The following is a 21,241-nucleotide window of genomic DNA, read 5'->3' on the forward strand; positions in this document are numbered from 1 at the left end:
TAACAGTTTATTTTATCTGTATCAAAATTCCAAAAGTAGCTTGTTGGTTTTTGAAGAATAAATTATGTATTTCTTTTGGCTTGCTACTCCAACCGCCCCACCCATCATAGGAAAATAAAATAATGTAGTCCCAAACTGTGAAGGAATAGATAACATTCCATGGGGAACAGACCAGAAATGGCGACTAAAAAGAAAACATTAACAAAAATAATTGACCTTACATAAAAAGCCAGCTGCAGACATGACAAAACATACTGTAGTGCAAATACTGTACATACCCCCCCCCCCGACACACAAAACAAACAAATGAAAAAAAGAAAATCTAAATTACACTTTAGTGCTTTGATAGCAGACCTGTCCAGCTTTTCATTCTTCTGGGACCTAAGATCACTAATGGCAGGGGAAAAAAGCTGAGAAACATTAGCTCAGCTCTGCTTCCATTTCCTTTCCAATTATGTCAAAGTCAGAGCCTTTGAAGAGCTCCTCTGTTTGTTTACTCTGTGAATTGCAAATGGCCTGTGATTCTTGCTGAGATCTTAATATACAGATTACATCAGTGCCAAATGGTTTTCTACAGCAGCACTTCAAGTGTACAACTGTGTAACCATATGGTCCAAGTGTAAAAAAACACCTGCAATGGCCAAAGAAAAATATTATTGCTGTTTGTCTAATAGCAGCTATGGCAATCATTTTTAGTAAATTATTTTTTAACAGTGTACTTCAGTTTAATTTGACTGCTTTCTTTTTGTGTCCTTATATTCCTTTAAAAAAAGAAAAAAAAATCTGAATTTAGCATTTCCATATTGTTTGTTATTTAATCTGATTATAATGTAAATTCATTCAACTGCCCCAGGTATGTCTGCACACAAAAACAAACACAGGTAAGTATATCTAAATTCGAGCTTAAAAGCTCTCAGTTGCAAATACTGAAAATTTAGGTCAGCAGCGCCAACTGGGAGCAACTTGTATTTCATCGCAGGAGAAAAGAAGAGTGCCTCCAGGATCAAAAACGATGGCAATCTTTCCCAGCAGTGGTGACTTATCTGCAACTTATCAGATGGGCTCAACAAACAGAGAGCTAGCCCGGGAACTTTGTCTTTATACACAGCTGAGGGAAAGCAGAGAGTGTCACGGGGGGAGGCAGGGAAAGAAGAAAGCCGGAGAATAAGATGTGGTTCTGGGTTGAGTGAGGCTAGGGCTATAGCTGTGTCCTATAGAGAGATGGGCTCCTGCGCTACATGTGAAAAACTCTGCCTACATGGAGAATTAATGACTCTCATTTATGAGGAGTGCAGGAAGTCCAGTCCACTGTGGCACAGCTGCCACTCTGAGCCAAATTTTCCCTGCATCACTTTTGCGCCACTGAGATAGGCTACTGGCCAGCCAGAGGAAATCTTGTTATCAACACGACACAGCCATGCAAATAGACACATCTTGTCCTATTCTGAGCTGGGGTTTTTACAGCTGTGACTTACTGGATAGAGACACAAAAATCTAAAAGACACCATGCCTCGAAACCACAGCATGAGCCAATTATTTTTTCTTCAAATTGGAGGTTAATATTTCGGTTTGTGATATGAAACATGCTTATTTGCCCCGCCTTACTCTTGCCTCTGCCTCTTTATCGAGATTGATGTCCACTTAAATTCAGGCTATGTCAGCCAGCGGCAACCTCCAGCAGACAAGGACAAATAAGGAAAGTGAACAAGCCCATCTATGGCTCTTTGCCTGTGAAGAGTTCCACAGGATGAAAAATGGCTCTAGTGTAATTTGGATTCTGTAAAGCATACCTCATCTGTGGTTCAGTCAACCAACTAATAGTGCTATGAAACGGTATAAAAATGGAAAGGAAGAAAAAAAAAAAGGCATATTGTCCCTTGGACACATAGTTGTGATCAAGAAAAGGAGTCCTTGAACATAGACATATGTGCACAGTCCAGGGTTTAATAGCCATAAAGAAAAAATAATATCAGGTATTATTATTTATTTTATTTGTTTGTTTTTTTACATCAAATGTTAAAAAGGTCTTCAACAGGCTACTTAAAAAAAACAAAAACTGACCCCTCTTTTCCCAAAAGAATAGTGTACCTTACCAACTTTTAGACGTTTTGGTTCATTAATCACTTGATAAATGACTATAAATACACACAAGGCTTTATTTAGAAAAGGTAGGGCCTAAATCTTAACCCTAAATAAAAAAAATCTTTTACTAGAGATCATCAGTTAATTAACACATGTAAACTCTTTTCAGCATGCTGAGACATGAACCAGTTCCAGTTCCTGTAGACTGGACAGGATGAATGCTAATGATTTTTTAAATATTCCTTTAAAAGATTAATTTACTTTTCCATTACCACAAATTTCAAGGTTATGGTTCAGATGGAATATCTCTGTTGTCGAAATTTGCTATTCAAGGTACAAAGGATCAGCCTTGTGACTTTGGATGAATATTTCCTCCGCTGCTAACATGAGGCAAAAAACCCCAATCTTGTACACATCTAGTGCAAGATTAGATAAGACAGTCAAGAGACTTTTTCCTTAGCATCCTTAGGAGATTGACAACTGTATGCACACAATTTGGAGTAAAATGTAGAGGATGTAAAATTTCGATGCAGGAGGCAGGCAGGATTCACGGAAAGGAAGCCTTTTAATGAGGCTGGTTGCAAAAAGTACACACAAAACAAAACAATATCCAAAAAAGGCGACACAAAATTGAAACCAGAATTACAGGCACTGAGAGAGAGACCAAAGGTAACGCAGCACTTGGGTAAACAAGAATCGGAAGCAGGAGGGTAACGAGACACAGCTGAAGACAATCAAGACAATGACACAAGTGGGGAGATGTAAGCGGGAAACAGTTACTAAAGAGGGAAACAGACACATGCATGAACTTGACATACTGAGACTGATACACGAGGAACAAAAAGCAAATGTTCTTGTACCCTTCTACTTGATTTTGTACAGTTTTTTACTCCTCAAAGGATTTAGTTTAATGATTTATTGGTGTTTTTTTGCACTATAACTAAAAAAATGTGAAATTCTTTATCTTAGCCTTAACCTTTAGCTGCACTTTGTTTATTTGGTGATTACTAAAATTTGTTTGTTAAATGCTACAGAAAAGCAGTTAGCAGGCAACACAGAGAACAGCCTTCTAATCCGCAGCATTTTTGCCATGTCATTGTGACATATGTTAGCATTTCAGTGTTAGCCCCAGTGGTGTTTTTAACTAAACGCTAACAGAGAGCCACTCAAATAGCTCAGTCTTGTACAAACCAAAGCCCTAATCATTTAGCATAATTCATGTTCAGTGATGATGGCAGCAATCGAAAACAGTAGGCAAGACTTAAAATGCAAAAGCCAAGAGCAACATTGACACTGTACTGCATGGCTAATCAAACCGAGAGGCACAATCCGATAACGAGCTATTCACAATCAGATTGTGTTACTAATGGGGCTGGAGATATCGTGAAATTTTTGTGCATGGTTTGCTGACTGGACTGTTTCTAGTATTTTGCCCACAATTATGTCAAAGCCAGCCTCTCCTGTTCTCACTTTGTAGCCTCATGTTGCAGGGTGCATCACAATGCTCAGATGTGATCTGGACAGGCCATGCAGCTCTGAGCAAAGACAATAATAGACCTTGCTGGTTATAAACACACTGGAGAGTATAATTTCTCTCTCTTAACAAAATTCCTGTCTTTCTCCAGGTTTCTAATTGCACAGGTGGGAAGAGAATATGTAATTAGATCCACTCAACCACATCTTCATGTAACTGTGAGTGATTAGACAAGCAAATAACTTTAAAACAGAATGTAAATTAATGTCCCTACAGATGCCAGTGCACACAAACCTCCAAATGTTCACCCGGTGCTGCCTTGAGAAAAGCACAGTATGTTCTACATTATTTGACTTCTGTAGACAAATGACACACAAGGGTAGTACAGGCTGTCAGTACTCGGTCAGAAGAAAGTCCTGTGTAAGGAAGTTATGTAATATAGTCTCTTCAGCTCTTAGTTTTAAAGGTTTTCTCACAGCTAGGTTTCTACATTTTACACACACACAGACACTAAAATTCACAAATGTTATTTTAGATTGATATTAAAGATAATTGCAATTTCTGGTAAGCGAAAATAAAAATCTATCTTTAGCAACTTTAAACAGGAAAGCAAAGCTATTTCTGTATTACTGACATTTAATCTGGAAACATGCAATTTTAGAGAAAAGGGTCATAAAGGTTTATTTGTTGAACTTTTTCAAGGCAACTGCTCCATAATTAATTATGTTTAATTTTTTAATCACCTTTTACATTGATAAGTCGGCAGCGGTACTCAAATAAGCCATTTTAAGTACTTTAACTCTCGGTTACATTGTTATTTCTGAAATGAAAACCTTTAACACTATTTGTTTTTAATAGCAAAAAGCAGAAATCAATAAGTTTGCTTTTTAGTAAATCTCTGCGCTAACCCTGCAATCTGTATAATCAAGAACTTATTCGATGACCTCCAAGAAAAAAGGAGACAGAAAACTACCTTTTATCCGATGTGTGCCTAATAACACATCTGACTGTGCAATCAGTGCTATTGGTGATTGAAAATCAGAATGTGAAACTCAGCCACAGGTATTTATATTTAGCTGACATTTCAGATCCCGGAGAGCTGAAGTTTAATTGAATATGTAGAGATCTCATATATAACAGGCTATCACTGTCTTCACTTTTCACAAGGCCCAATTTGTAAAAAAATAAAATTATTATCAGTGCGTCAGATGAGTGGCATGCTCTGGTGCTGTTTTTCCTTCGTCCTGTGTGGTCTTAATTTCCATCCCTGAACAGCAGTGATATAGAACTGCTGTGCCTGAAAGCCATTTACCTACACCTGTGGAGTTAAATGGATGTATAATGGCTGTCTGCTCTGTCTAATCGTTGTGGCTTGTTTTAGCACCCTTCGGCAAAAGGTTAATAAAAGCCCAAAGCTATATGATTTTTTTTTTTTCCATTTGAAAAATGCAGAATACTTAAATCTGCAACGATTATTATCACACAGAAATATTTTCAACTAAAAAGCAAAAATAACCTGATCATTTATTTAAATGCTTTTAATCACATGTTCTGTAAAGTTCCAGGAAAAGTGTAGCTGTTTGCTTTGTTTCCAGTCTTTGAGTTGATAAGCAGTTATGATTTAACAATACATTAAAACATTCGTTTTTCTTTACATATACTTTTGCATGGATGGAACCGTTCAAGTGTGGCATAAGTGGAAATACTTTTCCTCAAGTAAAGACTCCTAGTATTAAGATATTATTTCTTGGGAGATTGCAGTCACAGGTTATTTCTTGGCTGTCATGACCATTCACAGAGTTCCATTTGCAATAGTGCATCCACACATAGACAATTTTCATTACTCGAGATGAGTTTTGGCTTTTTCAGTGCAGCTCCTCTTTTACTCGCCCACTCAAACGCTCAGTTTTCTCTTCCTTTGTCACATGAGATGAAGAGTTGCTTCAATCTATTTTTAAAAAAGTAACGTCATTAAATTAAATTCCAATGAGTAACAGAAATATCGAATCACTAAAGGTGACCATGTCTAAAATGCTTTCAATGGGCAAATTCTAGGGCGAGGTCACCAAACCGGGTCGGATTTGTGTTTGACCCATTCGGTTTGGCTGCCAACTTGCATCACCCAGTTGGCCTAAAACGGAATAGCTTAATTCTAGTGAAATGGAAGCGTGTGATTTCTATCAGTGTTTCGAATTTCTGCTGGTTAGACCATAAAATTCAAATCCCTTCAGCGTCCTTGTATGTAGAAACTTTTTGTGCGGCCTGAGTTTCAGCCATGGGCTGTCCACACTCGGTGTGGACATTTTTTTCCCCCCTTTTTCTGTCAATATTTTATTTATGAGGATTTTTTTTTTAAACAAGAAGAAAGGGTTTGTTGCTGTCTTGAATTTCAATAAACAGATTGTAGCTGGATACAGTTACCAAGTGAAACAAATCACCTAATTAAAAAGAAATGAGCAGATAGAATCGATGCAGATCACTTCCAATGTGGAGACATTTCTCTCTCAGGAGGGAAAGTGAGCGAGCAACAGAAGCCAGTAAACATTGAGGCAACTAGATTAGGGAAAGAAAAAAAACAGAACACAAAACAAAAACCTGGCACTGATAACCAGTTCACTTTGGACTGACTTTAGTCCAGTGGCAAGTCTCTGTAAGTATTTCAATATGCGGGAGACAAGGTTCCATCACAGGTATAATACAATATGACAATGGCACATATTGCATGATCTAAATCACAGAGCACAATATTTATCTCCAGGGCGTGCGATTGTGTGACTGATATTTAAAACATCTGAGAAGTAGGAGACATCAATTTGTGCAGACAGCCTGATTAAAAAAATAGTTAAAAACAGCCTTATTCAAAGCATTATTCAACAAAAAGAATATCTGAAGAGTTAAAAAATGCACAAAGACAAATAAACACCGTCAAAGCAATGCTAAATAGACAATCTATGTAAAAAGCAGTATGATCTATGCATCCTAAATGCATCCAGATTGTATTCAGTGCAGTTTTTGATTGCGGTGAACAGCCTGACAGCTGTTCCTCAGTCGCTCCACGCTTCAGCTAATTCGTGTAATTAAAATCTAATCCTACCTTTAATCTCATCAAATTGCTCGCAGACCGCTTTTGAAAAAGGCGTGTTTATTATGATAAATGGTGTATAGAAAGCAACTATAAATTATTTGACAAAATAAACAGTTTTTTCATTACATTTATCATAACAATAAGGTTTTGTGTGGATACAGTAGCTGGCATCTTTCTTTCCATATTGGATGCAGTGAGCAAATCTTGTCTGTAGGAGTGGAATTGTGAGAAATCAGCAAGGATTTGTTCTCCAGTGGGAACAAACGGATTAGACACTGGCTACTCAGCAGCAGAGTCCATTTAATCTACTGAATGATTTATTCAGATTTGATTTATTCAGTGTAACATTAAAGAAGAAATAGATATCGCAGCATGGCATTAAAAACTATATTTATTAAAACCATACCTATCCATTTAGTTCCTACATGAAAAATGTTATGTTGCATTTACTGTACAAGCATGGCTGATTGATTCATATGAATGCTATTGTTCATGTTCTGTCAAGTGAAGTTCTAAGAACAGCATCTTTCCAAGTTAATGTGAAATGACAACATGATACCAACATATTTAAATCTGATATTAGCCTTTGGAGCTTGTGATAAGCTCTTGCCTCTAAATTAAGTCTCCTGGTCAGATTTTAGTTACTTGTCTAATTAATCTCTTGCTTAGGGGCAAACACAGCAAGCAGACATTCAATGCTATTTGTTTAAAGGAGTGAAAACTTCCAAGATCTCCTCACTGGCATGCATCCGCATTTTTCTGTCTCATGAACAGAAATATGAAGGAAAAATATGATTTCGGAGGGCAATTTTTCCTGTCACTTTTTTTTATACTCTAGCCTTAACAGCAAATAATTATTTTAAAACAGAACATCAAAGCAAACATCCAAAAGTGAGGAAGTTGAACCAGTTATTTTTTCTCTCTCCTGTGAAAGTGCAGTACAAAGGTAGCACTTTCTAAACATCTCACATTTCCAAGGAGCAGTGCAGCTGCTCTTCGTACACACATCTGTTTTAGTTTGCTTCTGGCGATGCCATAACAGTCACTCTCAGCCTCACACTCATATTGTAGATAAATGGAAGTAAGGCTGTGAACTGGCCTTTTTTTCCCTCTCTCTCTCTCTCAACTTCTGTCACGAGTTTGAATTTATTTAATCAGAGGGTGTTATTTCCTGCAGTGTTGTGAAGAAAATTGTCACTATCAAGGGCACAGCCTCCAGGTGTAAAGGATTTCTCACTCTTTGGTTGGATTAGTTCTCACCGCCCCAGTATCTTGAACATAAAGCTGGTCTGAATAGATGCCACAAGAATCAAGATGAATATCGCAGCTTGAAGTCCGCAACAGTATGTGATAGCAAAAGGTGATCTGAGTTCATTCAAACCAAAGCTTCTTATTTCTAACTAATAGCATAGTTGTCATCTACATGGGATTACATATTACATTAATTTGTCTGCGTGTGTAGAACATGAAATAACCTTCCTGACAATTTAACACCGAGAGACGAGTCAATACCGTTTTTTGTGGTTAGACTTCAAGCTAATTGAAAATCTTTCATCCCATAATGAGCATGAAATGTCAGAGCCAAAAGATATAGAACTGGCATTTAATCTGCACCAGGGAACAATAACCCAATTGACAAGTGCTCTAATAAAGACAGAATGAACATTGCTACAAAATTAATGGCAGAAATGTAAAATTGTGAAATTTAAGTGGAGCCATGTTAGAAATTAATTCCTTTTAGTGAAGTAAATGTAGACATTCTATTGGATTTAGGATTGCAACAGACTTGTTTGTTTTAAGAAAGCAGTCTTACTGGCAACTAACAATAGATAACATTTATGCTGTAATGTATTAGTAAAATTCGATAAACCAGACAGTGAAAATGCAACACAAACATTGGTTTTTTTTAAATTTATTATTTTTACCATTCTCCCTGTTTTTGGCTGATAAGAAATTCAGGTAAAATGAAACAGTGTCTATATTATCAGTGAGGGTGGGTATATTTATTTGTGAAATCTCTCTGTTACACTCCAAGGTTTCATTTTGGCAACTTCCATGACCCTGAACAGGATGCATGGTTTTGAAAATACCTTGATTGAGATTAACAAGAGATTGACAGCTAGGATAAATAATATATGTGGCATTCTGAAATTGTGATGCTGTTACAGCTTGTGATGGCGCACTGTTCTGTTGACTATAAAACGTGACAGATGTTTCTTACCAAACAATTTCACACGTTACTAAGCTTCAATGGCTGCAGCAACAACAGGAGCAAAGGTACCAATAGGCAACCTGCAGTGTTTAATTTTTGATCATTCAATATTGGATCCTCAGTCAAAAATCACACAAGCTGTAGATAAAAGTTATTTTTGTTGCTTGAAAATTGTGAACATTCCTCAGTAAAGTACTATTTAAGATGCAAGTCATGACTCCTAAACAATATTTTAATTTAGTTTGAACCTCAAAATAATCAGTTTTGTTATTCTGATTAAGTAAAAGCAACGAGTTTGAAATTATAAATTATTTTTCTATTAGTTGATAAACAGAATAGCCATTCCAGCAGTGCTTTCAATAACATAAATAAACTTACCGTATTTTTCAGACCATAAGGTGCACCGGATTATAAGGCACACTGTTGATTTTTGAGAAAATTAAAGGATTTTAAGTGCGATTTATGGTCCAAAATATACGGTAGTAACTTACATATAAACAGTACCCCATGTAATTTATTCTTATACATTCATCGGACACTTATTCAGGTGAACCTTGCTTGTACTGTGTCGGACCCCCTTTTGCAAAACTGCCTTAATTGTTTCAACATGGTTCCAAAAACCTTCTTTGGAGAATTTCATCCACATTTACATGATAGCATCACTCAGTTGCTCCAGATTTATAAGCTATATATCCATGATGCACATCTCCCATTCAGCTCTATTAGACTAAGATCTGGCATCTATCGAGGTCAGTGATTTTATTGTAGTGTTCAAGAAAGATGATTTTGATTAAGATGATTTTGTGTTTTTGACATTATCCAAATTTTTCGACCAAAATCATTGATTTCAATATTTTTCCAATCTCCTATTGTCTAACTTCGGTGAACCAATACAAATCGTAGTCTCAATTTCTAGCTGTAACCCATCAGCTTCAAATTTCACCCTGTTATGGAATAAGAGATAGCATTTTGCATACTTTGGGTCTAACACGTGCTCAGCCATGTAATTGGTTGATCAGATATTTGCATTTGACTGAAGAGCTGTACCCAATATCTTAGCTGGTGAATCCATGTTCATAGCATAACTGTTATATGTACACTATATTTGTAATTTATTTATACATTTATATTTTTATTTCACATAGATGCTATGATATAGCTGATTTTAATAAAGATAAATGTTTTAGTGAATATTGTATGTACACAAGCCAAGAGTGACAACACACACACAATAGTCATGACAAAAGATTAACAATTCAGTGCTTAAATTGTGATAATTAAGATACAATCAAGATATGACCAAGTATGAAATCAAGGCATATGTGTTGAATGTTTATAACTAATGTAGTTTTCAGTTCGACTGTTATGAATTCAGTTCAGTAAAGGGAAAACACTCTGGGGGCCAAATCCAGTCTGTGAAAGTAGGAAGGCTGAGGCATTTTCTCTGAGGCATTTGCCTTTTTACCAAAGGCGATAACAAGTTTCAGCATCTCCCACACCCCTGTGAAAGGTCACGGGCTTGTTTTTGTAACAAATCAAAAGTGTGGAAGATGCCCAGTCTAGAATCTTCTGCTGACAGATAGTGTAAGCTTTAAAAGATTTAAAAAATACACTAATAATTAAGTCAAAGTTGATCTAAAAAGGCTGGCAAAAGTAATGATGTTAAAAAAATCACATTACATACCCATAGGTGCAAGTGTGGATGTGATTTTATGTGGATTTGAAAGTGTTTGGATTGTTTGGTATTTGTAAAACCCACATTGGTGGACACTGCAAGGTGCAAAAAAGTCAATAAATCCAAATTTATTTATTTTTTGCACATGAATGACTGATGCCACCAATGTGCAGTTCAACAGAACATTTTTTTTCATGTGCACTGAGAGGTCCCTGATATGATTGCATCATATCAGGGACCTCTCAGTCAGAGAAATGCTTTTGTTTATACCCATGAGTGTTATGAGTGTTGCACTTATGAGTGTTGCTTCCTTGAATTACAGCTATTCTTAAACAGTTCATGCGATACTTTTGTAAAATCCATTGATTTAAAGGTTAAAGTCTGCACTTCAATCACCTCTTAAATGCTTGATTTTGAATCTACTGTGGTAATGTACAAAGATTTACAAAATAATCCTAATAATCATTGTGGAATCCTTTTGTAGATTAAGCAATTTTTCAACAACATTTAAATTACTGCTAAATTAAACTATCAATACAGTCATCTTCAATATCTACTGCTTAATATACTTTCTTGAATAAAACGACTTTCTGTAACGTAGCACTAAAGGACTTACTGTGAATCAGCACTGAAGCTTTTACTCGTGCAGCTTTCAGTCTGTTTGAGCTGCTCATTGCTTTGATATGCTGCTCCATACAGTCCCAGCAGATCTCACAAAGACTGGCAAACTTTGTGTAGATAAATCAAGGTCACAACTTAGACCAGATGGTTGTGCACTACAATGTCAGTACAATACTTCTAAGTGTCAAGATCCGAGGAGCTGCTCACAAGAACTGAAGTGAACCGGAAAAAAACAAAAACTTTTACAAGAATGACCTAAATCTTAGGGCTCAAAATCTGTGAATGGATTTATTTATTAGTGCAAAAGAAAAAAAAATATTCTCATGTTTTTTACTAAATATATTGTTCATATATCAATTCATCAATCAGCCCTATCATAAGAGGATTTGATTATTTTCATTTTTTTAAAGCAAGACAATTACCCAAACGTAAAATAAAGAGATATTTTGAGTAAAAGCAGAATGAATATTATTAGTTTTAAATATTAATCTAAGGAAATAGATAGATGTCATGTATAGCATGCACCAAGATGTAAACAGAAGACTTAATAGCTTGTACTAAAAAAAAAGGCAATACAAACTTCTTAGCAGAAACCATTAATCCATCTCCTGCTCACCACAGCCTTGTCACATTTTCGCCATCATACTGGAGCTTTTGTTCAGGCCAATGGGCTGAGCCTATCTAGCTGACAGCAGGAACCATCATGCTGGGCATTCTATCAAATACCAAAATAAATATATAAATATTATATTTCTATTTGTATTCGTTGACTCTGAGTTGAACAATTTTCTATGGAACATAACTTCACAAAACTTGGCACTTCCTGCGGAGCATGTCTGCCCCATTACAAGTCACCATTTAGCCCAGCAGGAGAGCAGAATCCCATGAATAAAATCTTTTCACACAGGAATCATGATAGAAGAATGACAAATAGAGCACTTTCTTATCCAAAGGCCCAGCGAGTGTCAATGAAAGTGATGTTGTCAAAATATGATAATGACACAGCACCAGCTGCAGCCTCTCTTAAAATAGAAAGTCCAATTCTGCAGTGCAACACAAGGATTTGTATATCCCCGCATACTGATGCAGTCGGCATTTTGACCTAAGCTGTCTTTCAATATTTTATTTATTAATTAATAATATTTGAATGAAATTATGGTGCTACCTACATCAAGAGTTTAATGCTGTGAAAGCACAGTAAAAACACCAAAACGGAAACATGTAATGTCTAATTTCATTTCAATAACTTTAACTGTGTGCAACTCTAATTCACACACAGTACTGTGCAAAAAGTTTTGAGCCATACCTCGTTTCTCTGCACTGAGCCAGACTTTGTCATTTCAAATAGTTCTACAGGCCTTCTAAACGTCTTTCAGAGTTTATCTAAAGACGCTGGTATTTTCAGTCCAGCGTGTCCACAGCTATCTGTAAAACATGGTGGAGGCTCTATGATGGTTTGGAGCTGCATTGTATCCAGCTGTGTTTAATTCCATCTAAACTGATGGAATTATTAATGCAAGAAATGCACTTTCAGATTAACCTGGCATGTAATACCATCTGGAAAGTGTCTGTTTAGCTTTATTTTTTAGCATGACAATGATAAACGCATTGCCAATGGACTAAAATCACACCTGGATAGAAAAAACACACAAGGTCAGTCTATGACGTTCAGACATAGACTGACCTCCCCAGAGCCCTGACCTGAACATTACTGAAGCAGTGTGGGATCATCTTGACAGATAATGGAAAGAAAACGCAGCCAACATCCAAAGAAATGGTAAATGGCCTGTATTTGTATAGCGCTTTACTAGTCCCGCCTAGGGACCCCAAAGCGCTTTACACATCCAGTCATCCACCCATTCACACACACATTCACACACTGGTGGAGGCAAGCTACAGTTGTAGCCACAGCTGCCCTGGGGCAGGCTGACAGAAGCGAGGCTGCCAAGAAGAGCTTTGAATGTCCTTCAAGAAGCCTCAAGAACTATTTCTGTAGACTACTTAAAGAAATTACAAGAAAGGTTGCCTCAGAGAGTTCAGACTGTGTTGAAGAATGAAGGTGGTGATACAAAGCGTTGACTTTCAAGCTATTTAAAATTGTACAAACTTAAATTTATGCGTCATATACTGTATTTTTCTGGATGTTTGCATGTTTCAATATACAGCTGCACCTATTTTCCATTTTCCTAGTTATGAAAAGAAATGATGACTGATTCAAGACTTGTGCAGTAGTGTGGGTTCAAACATTTTAGTGCTATGAATTTTGTTATATTTAAATATTCAGTGTTGGAAGTGCTCCTTAAAATGGGTCTATTATGCTTATTGCCATATTAATCCGTAGACTCTTGTGGGAAAAAAGTGTTTTGAGCACCCCTCCCTATGCCCACACTTCCTTAAAACTAACTTTCTTCTAATTGGCTGCTCCCTGAAATCAGAAGGTTTGAACAGCAGGTGGGCGGGGTTACTCTGCAGAGTAACCCTGCCATTAGTGAGATCCAGTAGCCAAAAGAGCCAAAAAACCTATGTGCAAGCAGTCTAAGCTTTTGGCTTACACTACATACATTGGCCTATACTATACACTATATATTACTTGCATATATGCTGACCTCATTATGTGAAACTTTGGCCATGTTTAATATAAGCATCCACTACCAGGCCAATTCAGATAATTCCAATTATTCCGGCCTTTTCCTCTTGCTTCCTGAACACATAGGTGTCACCGTGCCTAAAGCATCTTTGCTTTAAGATTAAGGTGTGAGCAAAACAAAGCAATATTTGTAATATTAAAATTTAATCCAGTTACTCTCTGTAATTTAAAAGGTTTACAGCTTTTGCCTACGTCACCCAAAACAACACCCCAGTGTGCAGCTTTCAGCTTACTCTTTAAACTGCTTTCAAAGCACAGTTACAGTTTGCTGGTCTACACCAGGGAGCTTAAAAGATTATTCAACTCATACTATTATCTGTCCAGCTTTAAAGCAATTCGTGTCACTTTTTGGTATGCAATTAAAATATAACCCTGTGTATAGCAGCAAAAAGGAATAGCTAAAAGTGATGGTGTAAGTGAAAATTTCAATCTGCTTTACTGTAAGTGCTCATATGATGTAACATGCTTTCTCTGCTTTTCTCCCACATCCATTAGTTCAATTCAGTCATATTATAAAACCATACGCCTAGACATGAATTTATAGCAACACATCTAATTGGTATGTTACTTTGGAAATAATAGAACAGCAGAGCCGAGGTTAAAATAAAAATGGCTGGGGAAGTGGTTGAAAAGACTCACCGATGTACTGGTTCCACTCTGGGTCCAAATCAGCTTGATTGGCCAGGCAGCCCTTCATGACATTCAGGCAGTAATTCTTACAAGGCTTTACTCCTGGCATACTCTGACAAAAGGGGCAATACAGCATCTTTGTCACTGCTCGAATACATGCTGGAGTGCTGCTAACCTGCAAGGACACAGAATGTGAGAGTGGTCATTAGTATCTAGTAGCACCTACAAAATATGTGGTAATTATAAATCTATTTTATTGAAGTAACTGTGCCAGTTAAAGGATTTTAAGCAATTTATAACAAGAAAACTGTCCAATAGAGAACTTTTGCAAAGTTTTACCATGATACTATTGTCCTATTGTCAAAAAAAGTTTCAGTTATTAATCAGCAAAGGCCCTAGAGAGAGACCGTTTTTGCTGACTGAAGACTTTTAAAGAATGTTCTTATGCAATCAGTCACTGCCGATGAACACTTCACATAGGATAATTTGGCTTGCATTTAAACCACAAGTCTTTAAATAAAGTCAAACATCTATTTCCCCCCTCACTAGAATATAATTTCTATTTTAAAATGTAAGGTTATGTCACTAATGAAAAAGTAAAAATCCAAACTAATAAAGAAGACAAAAGTGGCAAAAGTAGAAAAAAAATCTGCTTTCATAGATAAACTGATAAACTGTGTCCGTGTATGAAAACACATACAAGCATTGATAGTAATAGGCTAACAGCTGCAGGAAACAGACAATTAAACATCTCTGAAATACATTATGTTGCAGTGACTGCATGTATAGATATTGAAGATGATAAGCAGTGAAGTGAGAGATAAGATGCACCTTTGTTTGTTTCAGCTTTTCACTACAGTTTGTTTAACAGATAACCTATGCAGCACAAAAACAGGGTTATTTTAATAAGTTAATAGGATAAATTATGACATACAACTACTGACCACTTTGTTAGGTACATCTATTCAGTCGCTTATTAATGCAAATATCTAATCAGCCAGTCACGTGGCAGCAACTTTTTGGTTGTTGTTGGCAGTGTAATGGTGTGGAGGGTTCCTTAGTACAAGCTGAGAATTGTTTAAATATTATAGTTTCTCTGAGTGCTGTTCTTGATCATGTTTAACCCTTCATGACCACAGTGTGCCACAGTGCACCAGTGTATCTTCTGATAGCTGCCGCCAGCAGGATAACTCACGATACCATGGAATGGCATCATGTGTGTTTTTTCCAGACAAAACCACACATCCCTGCCAGATGAAGTGAATTCAACCCTTCATTAACACAACCTCTCATGTTCCAAATGTTAATTTGATTTGATTGTAAATTACTAATCCTTCCAAATGCCCATTGGAAGCTGCAGAAGTACCCTCTAGGGTACAAGGACCCCTGGTTGATAATTAACCTTTAGGCTACTTTGACAAACAGCGGGAAGTTAGCTACAATGAAAAATGCTCCCATTCACAAGATCATGAAGTAATACTCACAATAAAGAAACTACAGAAGACAGCTGACCATCAGCTGGATCATCAGCTGCTATATTCTATACAAGTCATTTATCAGACTGTGGGAGTACCAAAGTGCAAAATACTATTAGTGTGTCTTTTTTGAAATTATAGTGAGGAAATAGATCTGATAGCAAATACAGACTCCTCTATGCGATCTGCTAAAAAACATTTGATGGCATTATTTCTAATATGGAGCATTCAATATTCCTACTCTCAGCATGCACTTACTTGCACTCTGGAGCCCTGTTAAGATGTTTAAAATTAAATGAGCTATTTTCTCTGTTTCGTGAACTAACAAGACTCTTAAGTCTTAAACACCTTTTAGTCTGGAAAAAGTGCCTTTTTACACTACACTCTAACACTTATTATTGCCTCACTGCATTAAAAAATACAAGAAAAGCAGCTATAATGCAGCATCACAGCTCTTTTTGTTTTAAAAAAGCGATGCACAAAGACGTCTTCACCAAAATTAGCTCTTGTTTTGTGTAAAATGAGTGCACTTATTGTACATTGATTTGGACAAAACCTGTGCTAAGAACATGAAAGGATTGGGAAGTGAAGGCGTTCATACCACAACAGTACCTTATGTTTTATGTAACAAGAAGATTTGACAACATAAGCACCATGCCAGCGACAAACTGAGAATTTAGAACTACTGTACTAAAAAGTCCACGTCAAATGATTTCAAGCAAAAAGTAAGGCTTCTGAGGAACTGGCAGATCAGAGGTGTAAGAAGGACCCTGACAAAAAATATCTTAAAAATTAAGGTTTACCCATTCATTTCTTTTTTCATATATTTTTTAATATTTACTTTTTTTTGAACACGGCTAAGTGCAGTGAATCAAAAATTGGTATTTGTGGTCAGCTCTCTTGCAATTTTGCCATTTTGCCTTTAAACATTCACTCAAGCCAAGTAAGTACAAGTCAAGCCTGGACTAGACAAAAAACATGGCTGACCTTTTCAAAGTCTACAAATTAGAGAAGCTCTAATCTCAGTGATATGTCTTAACAACAGATGTGCTTCAAAGCCTGGCTTCTTTCATACCGCCTTCTTTCACAGTGCAGTGGTAAAAATCACCAAGAGAGGAAGGCACGTAAGAAAAACACGTTATACATAGACATACTTGCCCTCACTAGCAGACAACCCCCACACATCAACTCGCAGACAACTGGCGTCAAATACAAAACTTGACACTGAATATTCTAAAAATGCTTCTGCCAGCATCCGTATCACCTGACACAGGTGTAAGGCAGCAGCTCAGGGCAGTCAACAAAAGTTTCTTGTTGATCACAAGGCCGTGAGGAGAAATAATCACTGTTAGTACTGTTTGAATTAGCAGTACTTATATGTGCTCACTTATCCATTTCATTGAAAAAAACATTTTAAAAGTTATATTTTTCACAATTTCATAAAAATACAGTGGTGCCTTATTGTTCCACAAATTTAGGTTTGTAGCAATTAAGAGAAAAGGTGCATTTTCTCCTTCTCTATAACCATTAAACAATTCATGCAGAAAACTCCTCAATATTGCTTTGAAGGACAATCAAAATATTGTTGTTAATCAAATAATACATATTCAGTATGCACCCATCCTTACACTTTGCCGTGTATAAGAGTTCCAACGTGACTCCCTTTAACAATAACTAAAATATTGTGACTGATAAAAATAAAAACACAGTGATCATTTTATTTTTTTTGTTTGTTTTTTTCCAGAACAAGAGCAAATTGTTTCTGTAGAGTTTATTACTACAGAGACTGTTTTAATGGAAGTATTCTTTTTAGTTACCTGCATGACATTTCAGATATTCTAAAAACTGTCAACTAGTACAATGATTATTAAACTGTATTCACCACAAATAGCACAAGCGCATGCCGTGTCTAGCCTAAGTCTGAGCTGTGCTGATGAGATCTAGACACAAGTTTGCGCTTCCTCAAAGCTGTGAAAAGCAATAAAATGCTACATCACCTACTTTAATTCAATATATTGTATATCCCAGGAGCAATAAGCATGGATGTCACATCTTAGCAGCGCTGAGAAACAGACACCTCTGGAAGGGTGTCTGTTTTTATTATGCTTACACCCAATCTCTCGTGATGACTTTATACCCTGGGGATCAAAGGGCTGCAGTCCCAGACAGATGACCTGGATCTCAGGTCCCACTGAAATGTCAAGAGGTGAAGCTAGGACACGCTGGGCTCTAAGAACTGCAGGGTACAACTCAGTAAATGCATACTAACAACACATCTTCTGTGGCTGCTACTAAATGCTCCTCACTGCCACTACTGTTAGGGAGGGTGGGACCCCAGGGGAAAGGAAGGGAACGTGGTTAATGTTCAAGTATGGTGGGGATTAACAGACCAAATGAATGGTGGATTTATAAGAGTACAGCAGTGTCTTCTCCATTTGCCCTCTGTTTCTCATTATTCAAGGCTCCTATATTTTCATTAGCTTTTAGTTATATAGCCTACTGGGAAGTGGCTCTATAAATATTCATAATAGACATAATAATCAAACCTAGCTGATAGACTGCATTGAAAAAACAAAAAGCAAAGAAGCCAAAGAGGATGGCTGTGGATTCGCAATGTTGTGAATCAGTGCTTCTCTGAACCCAAATGACAGTGTAGAAACAACATTGTTGTTAAGCGTGACTAAATCCAAGGCTTAGCCTTTTGCTTTCCCTTTAATCTCACTTTGTACATGATCAGCCCTACATACACTCCCAGGGCAGTATGGTATTGCAGGAACTGCATACAGATTGCTTTGCATCAAACTGAATACACAGGCAACAGTGTGATTAATGACTTCTATATACTGGATGAACAAATATAAGGCAAGAGAGCAATAAACAGCGATAGCAGACATTTCTTTTCTCGCCTTTTTTGTTGTCTGGGAATTTCTCCTGAGCAAGCCACATACCTTTCAACACTGTTTTCTAGACAGCTCCATGAATGAGCCACCTTGAGGATGAAATTTTCTGAAGACATACCCTGAGAGAATCCGAATTACTCTGAAAGTATGTCAGGGATAAACTTGATCATGTGAAAACTAGGGCAAATGTGTGCTTTGTAAAGAATTTAAAGGGTTAAGAACATTTACCTTAGACACTCTCTGGGCTACCTCCCGGCCAACGGAGAGCCCCTGGACAAATGTGCGTGCAGCGATGAATGCGCGGGTAACCTGAGCCTTGAGCTTCCTGGGCACGTCTCCAAAGGGCTTCAGCTGGTCGGTGTACTTACTGATACACTCCAGATAGTCCTCAGTGATGACATACTGGGAGTTGAGCAGCGTGAACATACGCTCCAGCAGCCGTGACCAAAAGTCATTAAGCATTTCCTCTAGGTTAACATTCCCTCCAGTGTAATAGCGCTTCAGTTCAGCAAACAGGTTCTCAAAGACCTCTGCATTCTGCATGTAAGGCTTGCCGTAAGTCCTCATAAACATGTCATTCAGGGACCTCTCCGTGTTCTCCAGCAGCTCCAGGAAAAATTCTGGATTAGAAGAAAACAGAAAAAGCCTTTATTATTGTCCAATTTTATTTCATGTGTGACGATGGTGTCAGTTTATTCTGTACATGTCATACATAGACGTGCTTTGACAAGATGCACTGGGAACCTTCACTGAATTTACAATTAAACAGAAACACAGCAAAATGACATTAAATGTGTCTGATTGCAATCTAGAACGCTGCTTAAAAAGGAGGCCTGCTTGATTGCAATGCAAATATGACAACAGCCAGAAAACACTAAAATAAAAAAACCAAACAAATCAATTATAGCGTTTGATGTTGTTTTCATTTTGAACTGAGATCACAGCTCTGTTGACTTTTATTTGCAGTAAACTAGTTTTGTGATGACAAAGGGAAGTTCCCCTATATATTTCTGGAAAGCAATAAACTCTGTATTTGCTTTATTGTCCATATCACTCATGTAAACCCAAAACACCTTCCTGTACTGTTCATTGACAGAAAGGATCTACAGTTCAGATAAAACACTTTGCATATATGAATATTTCTCTATATGGTGAAAAGCATACCACTGTGGAATGCAATAAATTTTCCATCATCATGATTATGACAGCACAATGCAGTTCAACTGCAGCATTTGCAGTAGTCTGCACTCTCCTTTTTAGACTCCACTTGTTGTTTGTCTCATGACCTCTCTGACATGCCAGAAAGTGGGATTAGATGATATTTCTGACCGTCTGCTACCAATAACAATAAAGTTGGCATAGAAGGGCCACAATTAAAGTGTAAATAACCTATGCATTTAACTGCAAAGAGAGTCAAAAGAGGATTCAGCACAGACTCCAATTCAATAAAACTGAAAGCATTTTATATTCCTAAGCGAGTGGGCTTTATGGGTACAACCCAAACTCTTAAGTGTATCAACTGATATATTTTGCTCCTTGGAGGCAGCAGAAAGAGCTGTATTCACAATATTACTATATTATCACCAATTTATAACATGGCAAAATGTGAGCAAAGAGTCTTACAGACTTGGATTTCTTTGGAGACATGTGCCAGACAAAATGCATAACTCTACTGGTAGGCTGTATACTGTCTTATATGGTACTTTTGTGATTTGTCAGTGAAAGTAGCAGCTGCATCCTGCGTCTGGAGTAGGGTTGATGAGAGGACACAGACTGCATCAAAATGTTAAATAAAAACAGACAAAAAAAACAAGATTGTGTGGCTGGAAGAACCCCCCCCACCGATACACATTTATCAGTTAATTTATTGTTCATATAAAAATACTGATTAAAAGTACTTTTAGATCTTAGATTTTAGATGGTAGGAAGCGAGGTGTGCACTAAGCCAACAGCAAAACTACACAGTTGGGATACTTCAGGGTAAAGAAAGAAAATAATGTTGTCCTAATATCGTCACACCAGCTATTGATTCCAAGAAATTTTACTATTTGTGTTTTATTTTAAACAGTATTTTGGACTATTATGATCATTTAGACTACTAAATCTGTATGTTCTCGAGCTATTCATAAAAGCTAGGTTACACCTCTCCCCCCAAGCCATGCACATTAGAGTCACTTATCACAATGGCCCAGACAAAAGCGTAATGGATTTGAAGTGGTCATTAGCTCCCAGCAATGCAGGTAAAATTACAGATTACAGCAGCAGAGAAACCAAATGACCCGACTCTCCATAAAGCCACACCAAGTCACATCTGATTAGTTACATCAAGAGGTACCCGAGATGCACACTGACAGAAAGTAAAATATGAAAAACACGCCTCATTTGCAAGGTTTTTCGAAAATAAAATGTTATTTTATGATATTATAACATCATTTAAAGA

The 21,241-nt window shown here is 37.0% G+C and overlaps 1 protein-coding gene across 2 annotated transcripts in view; it reads right to left on the minus strand.

Annotated features, from left to right (window-relative positions):
• Positions 1–21,241, minus strand: part of LOC102079339 (glypican-6) — a 79,527-nt gene that overhangs the window by 29,761 nt on the left and 28,525 nt on the right. For both annotated transcript variants that reach the window (XM_019353385.2, XM_019353386.2), the window contains exons 3-4: positions 19,030–19,421; positions 14,436–14,601 (exon numbers count right to left, since the gene is read on the minus strand). In XM_019353385.2, coding sequence (XP_019208930.1) covers positions 14,436–14,601; positions 19,030–19,421 — 558 coding nt within the window. The remainder of the gene's footprint in view (positions 1–14,435; positions 14,602–19,029; positions 19,422–21,241) is intronic.

This window comes from Oreochromis niloticus, linkage group LG16 (assembly GCF_001858045.2).
Source record: "Oreochromis niloticus isolate F11D_XX linkage group LG16, O_niloticus_UMD_NMBU, whole genome shotgun sequence".
In the NCBI taxonomy this organism is placed as follows: Eukaryota; Metazoa; Chordata; class Actinopteri; order Cichliformes; family Cichlidae; genus Oreochromis; species Oreochromis niloticus.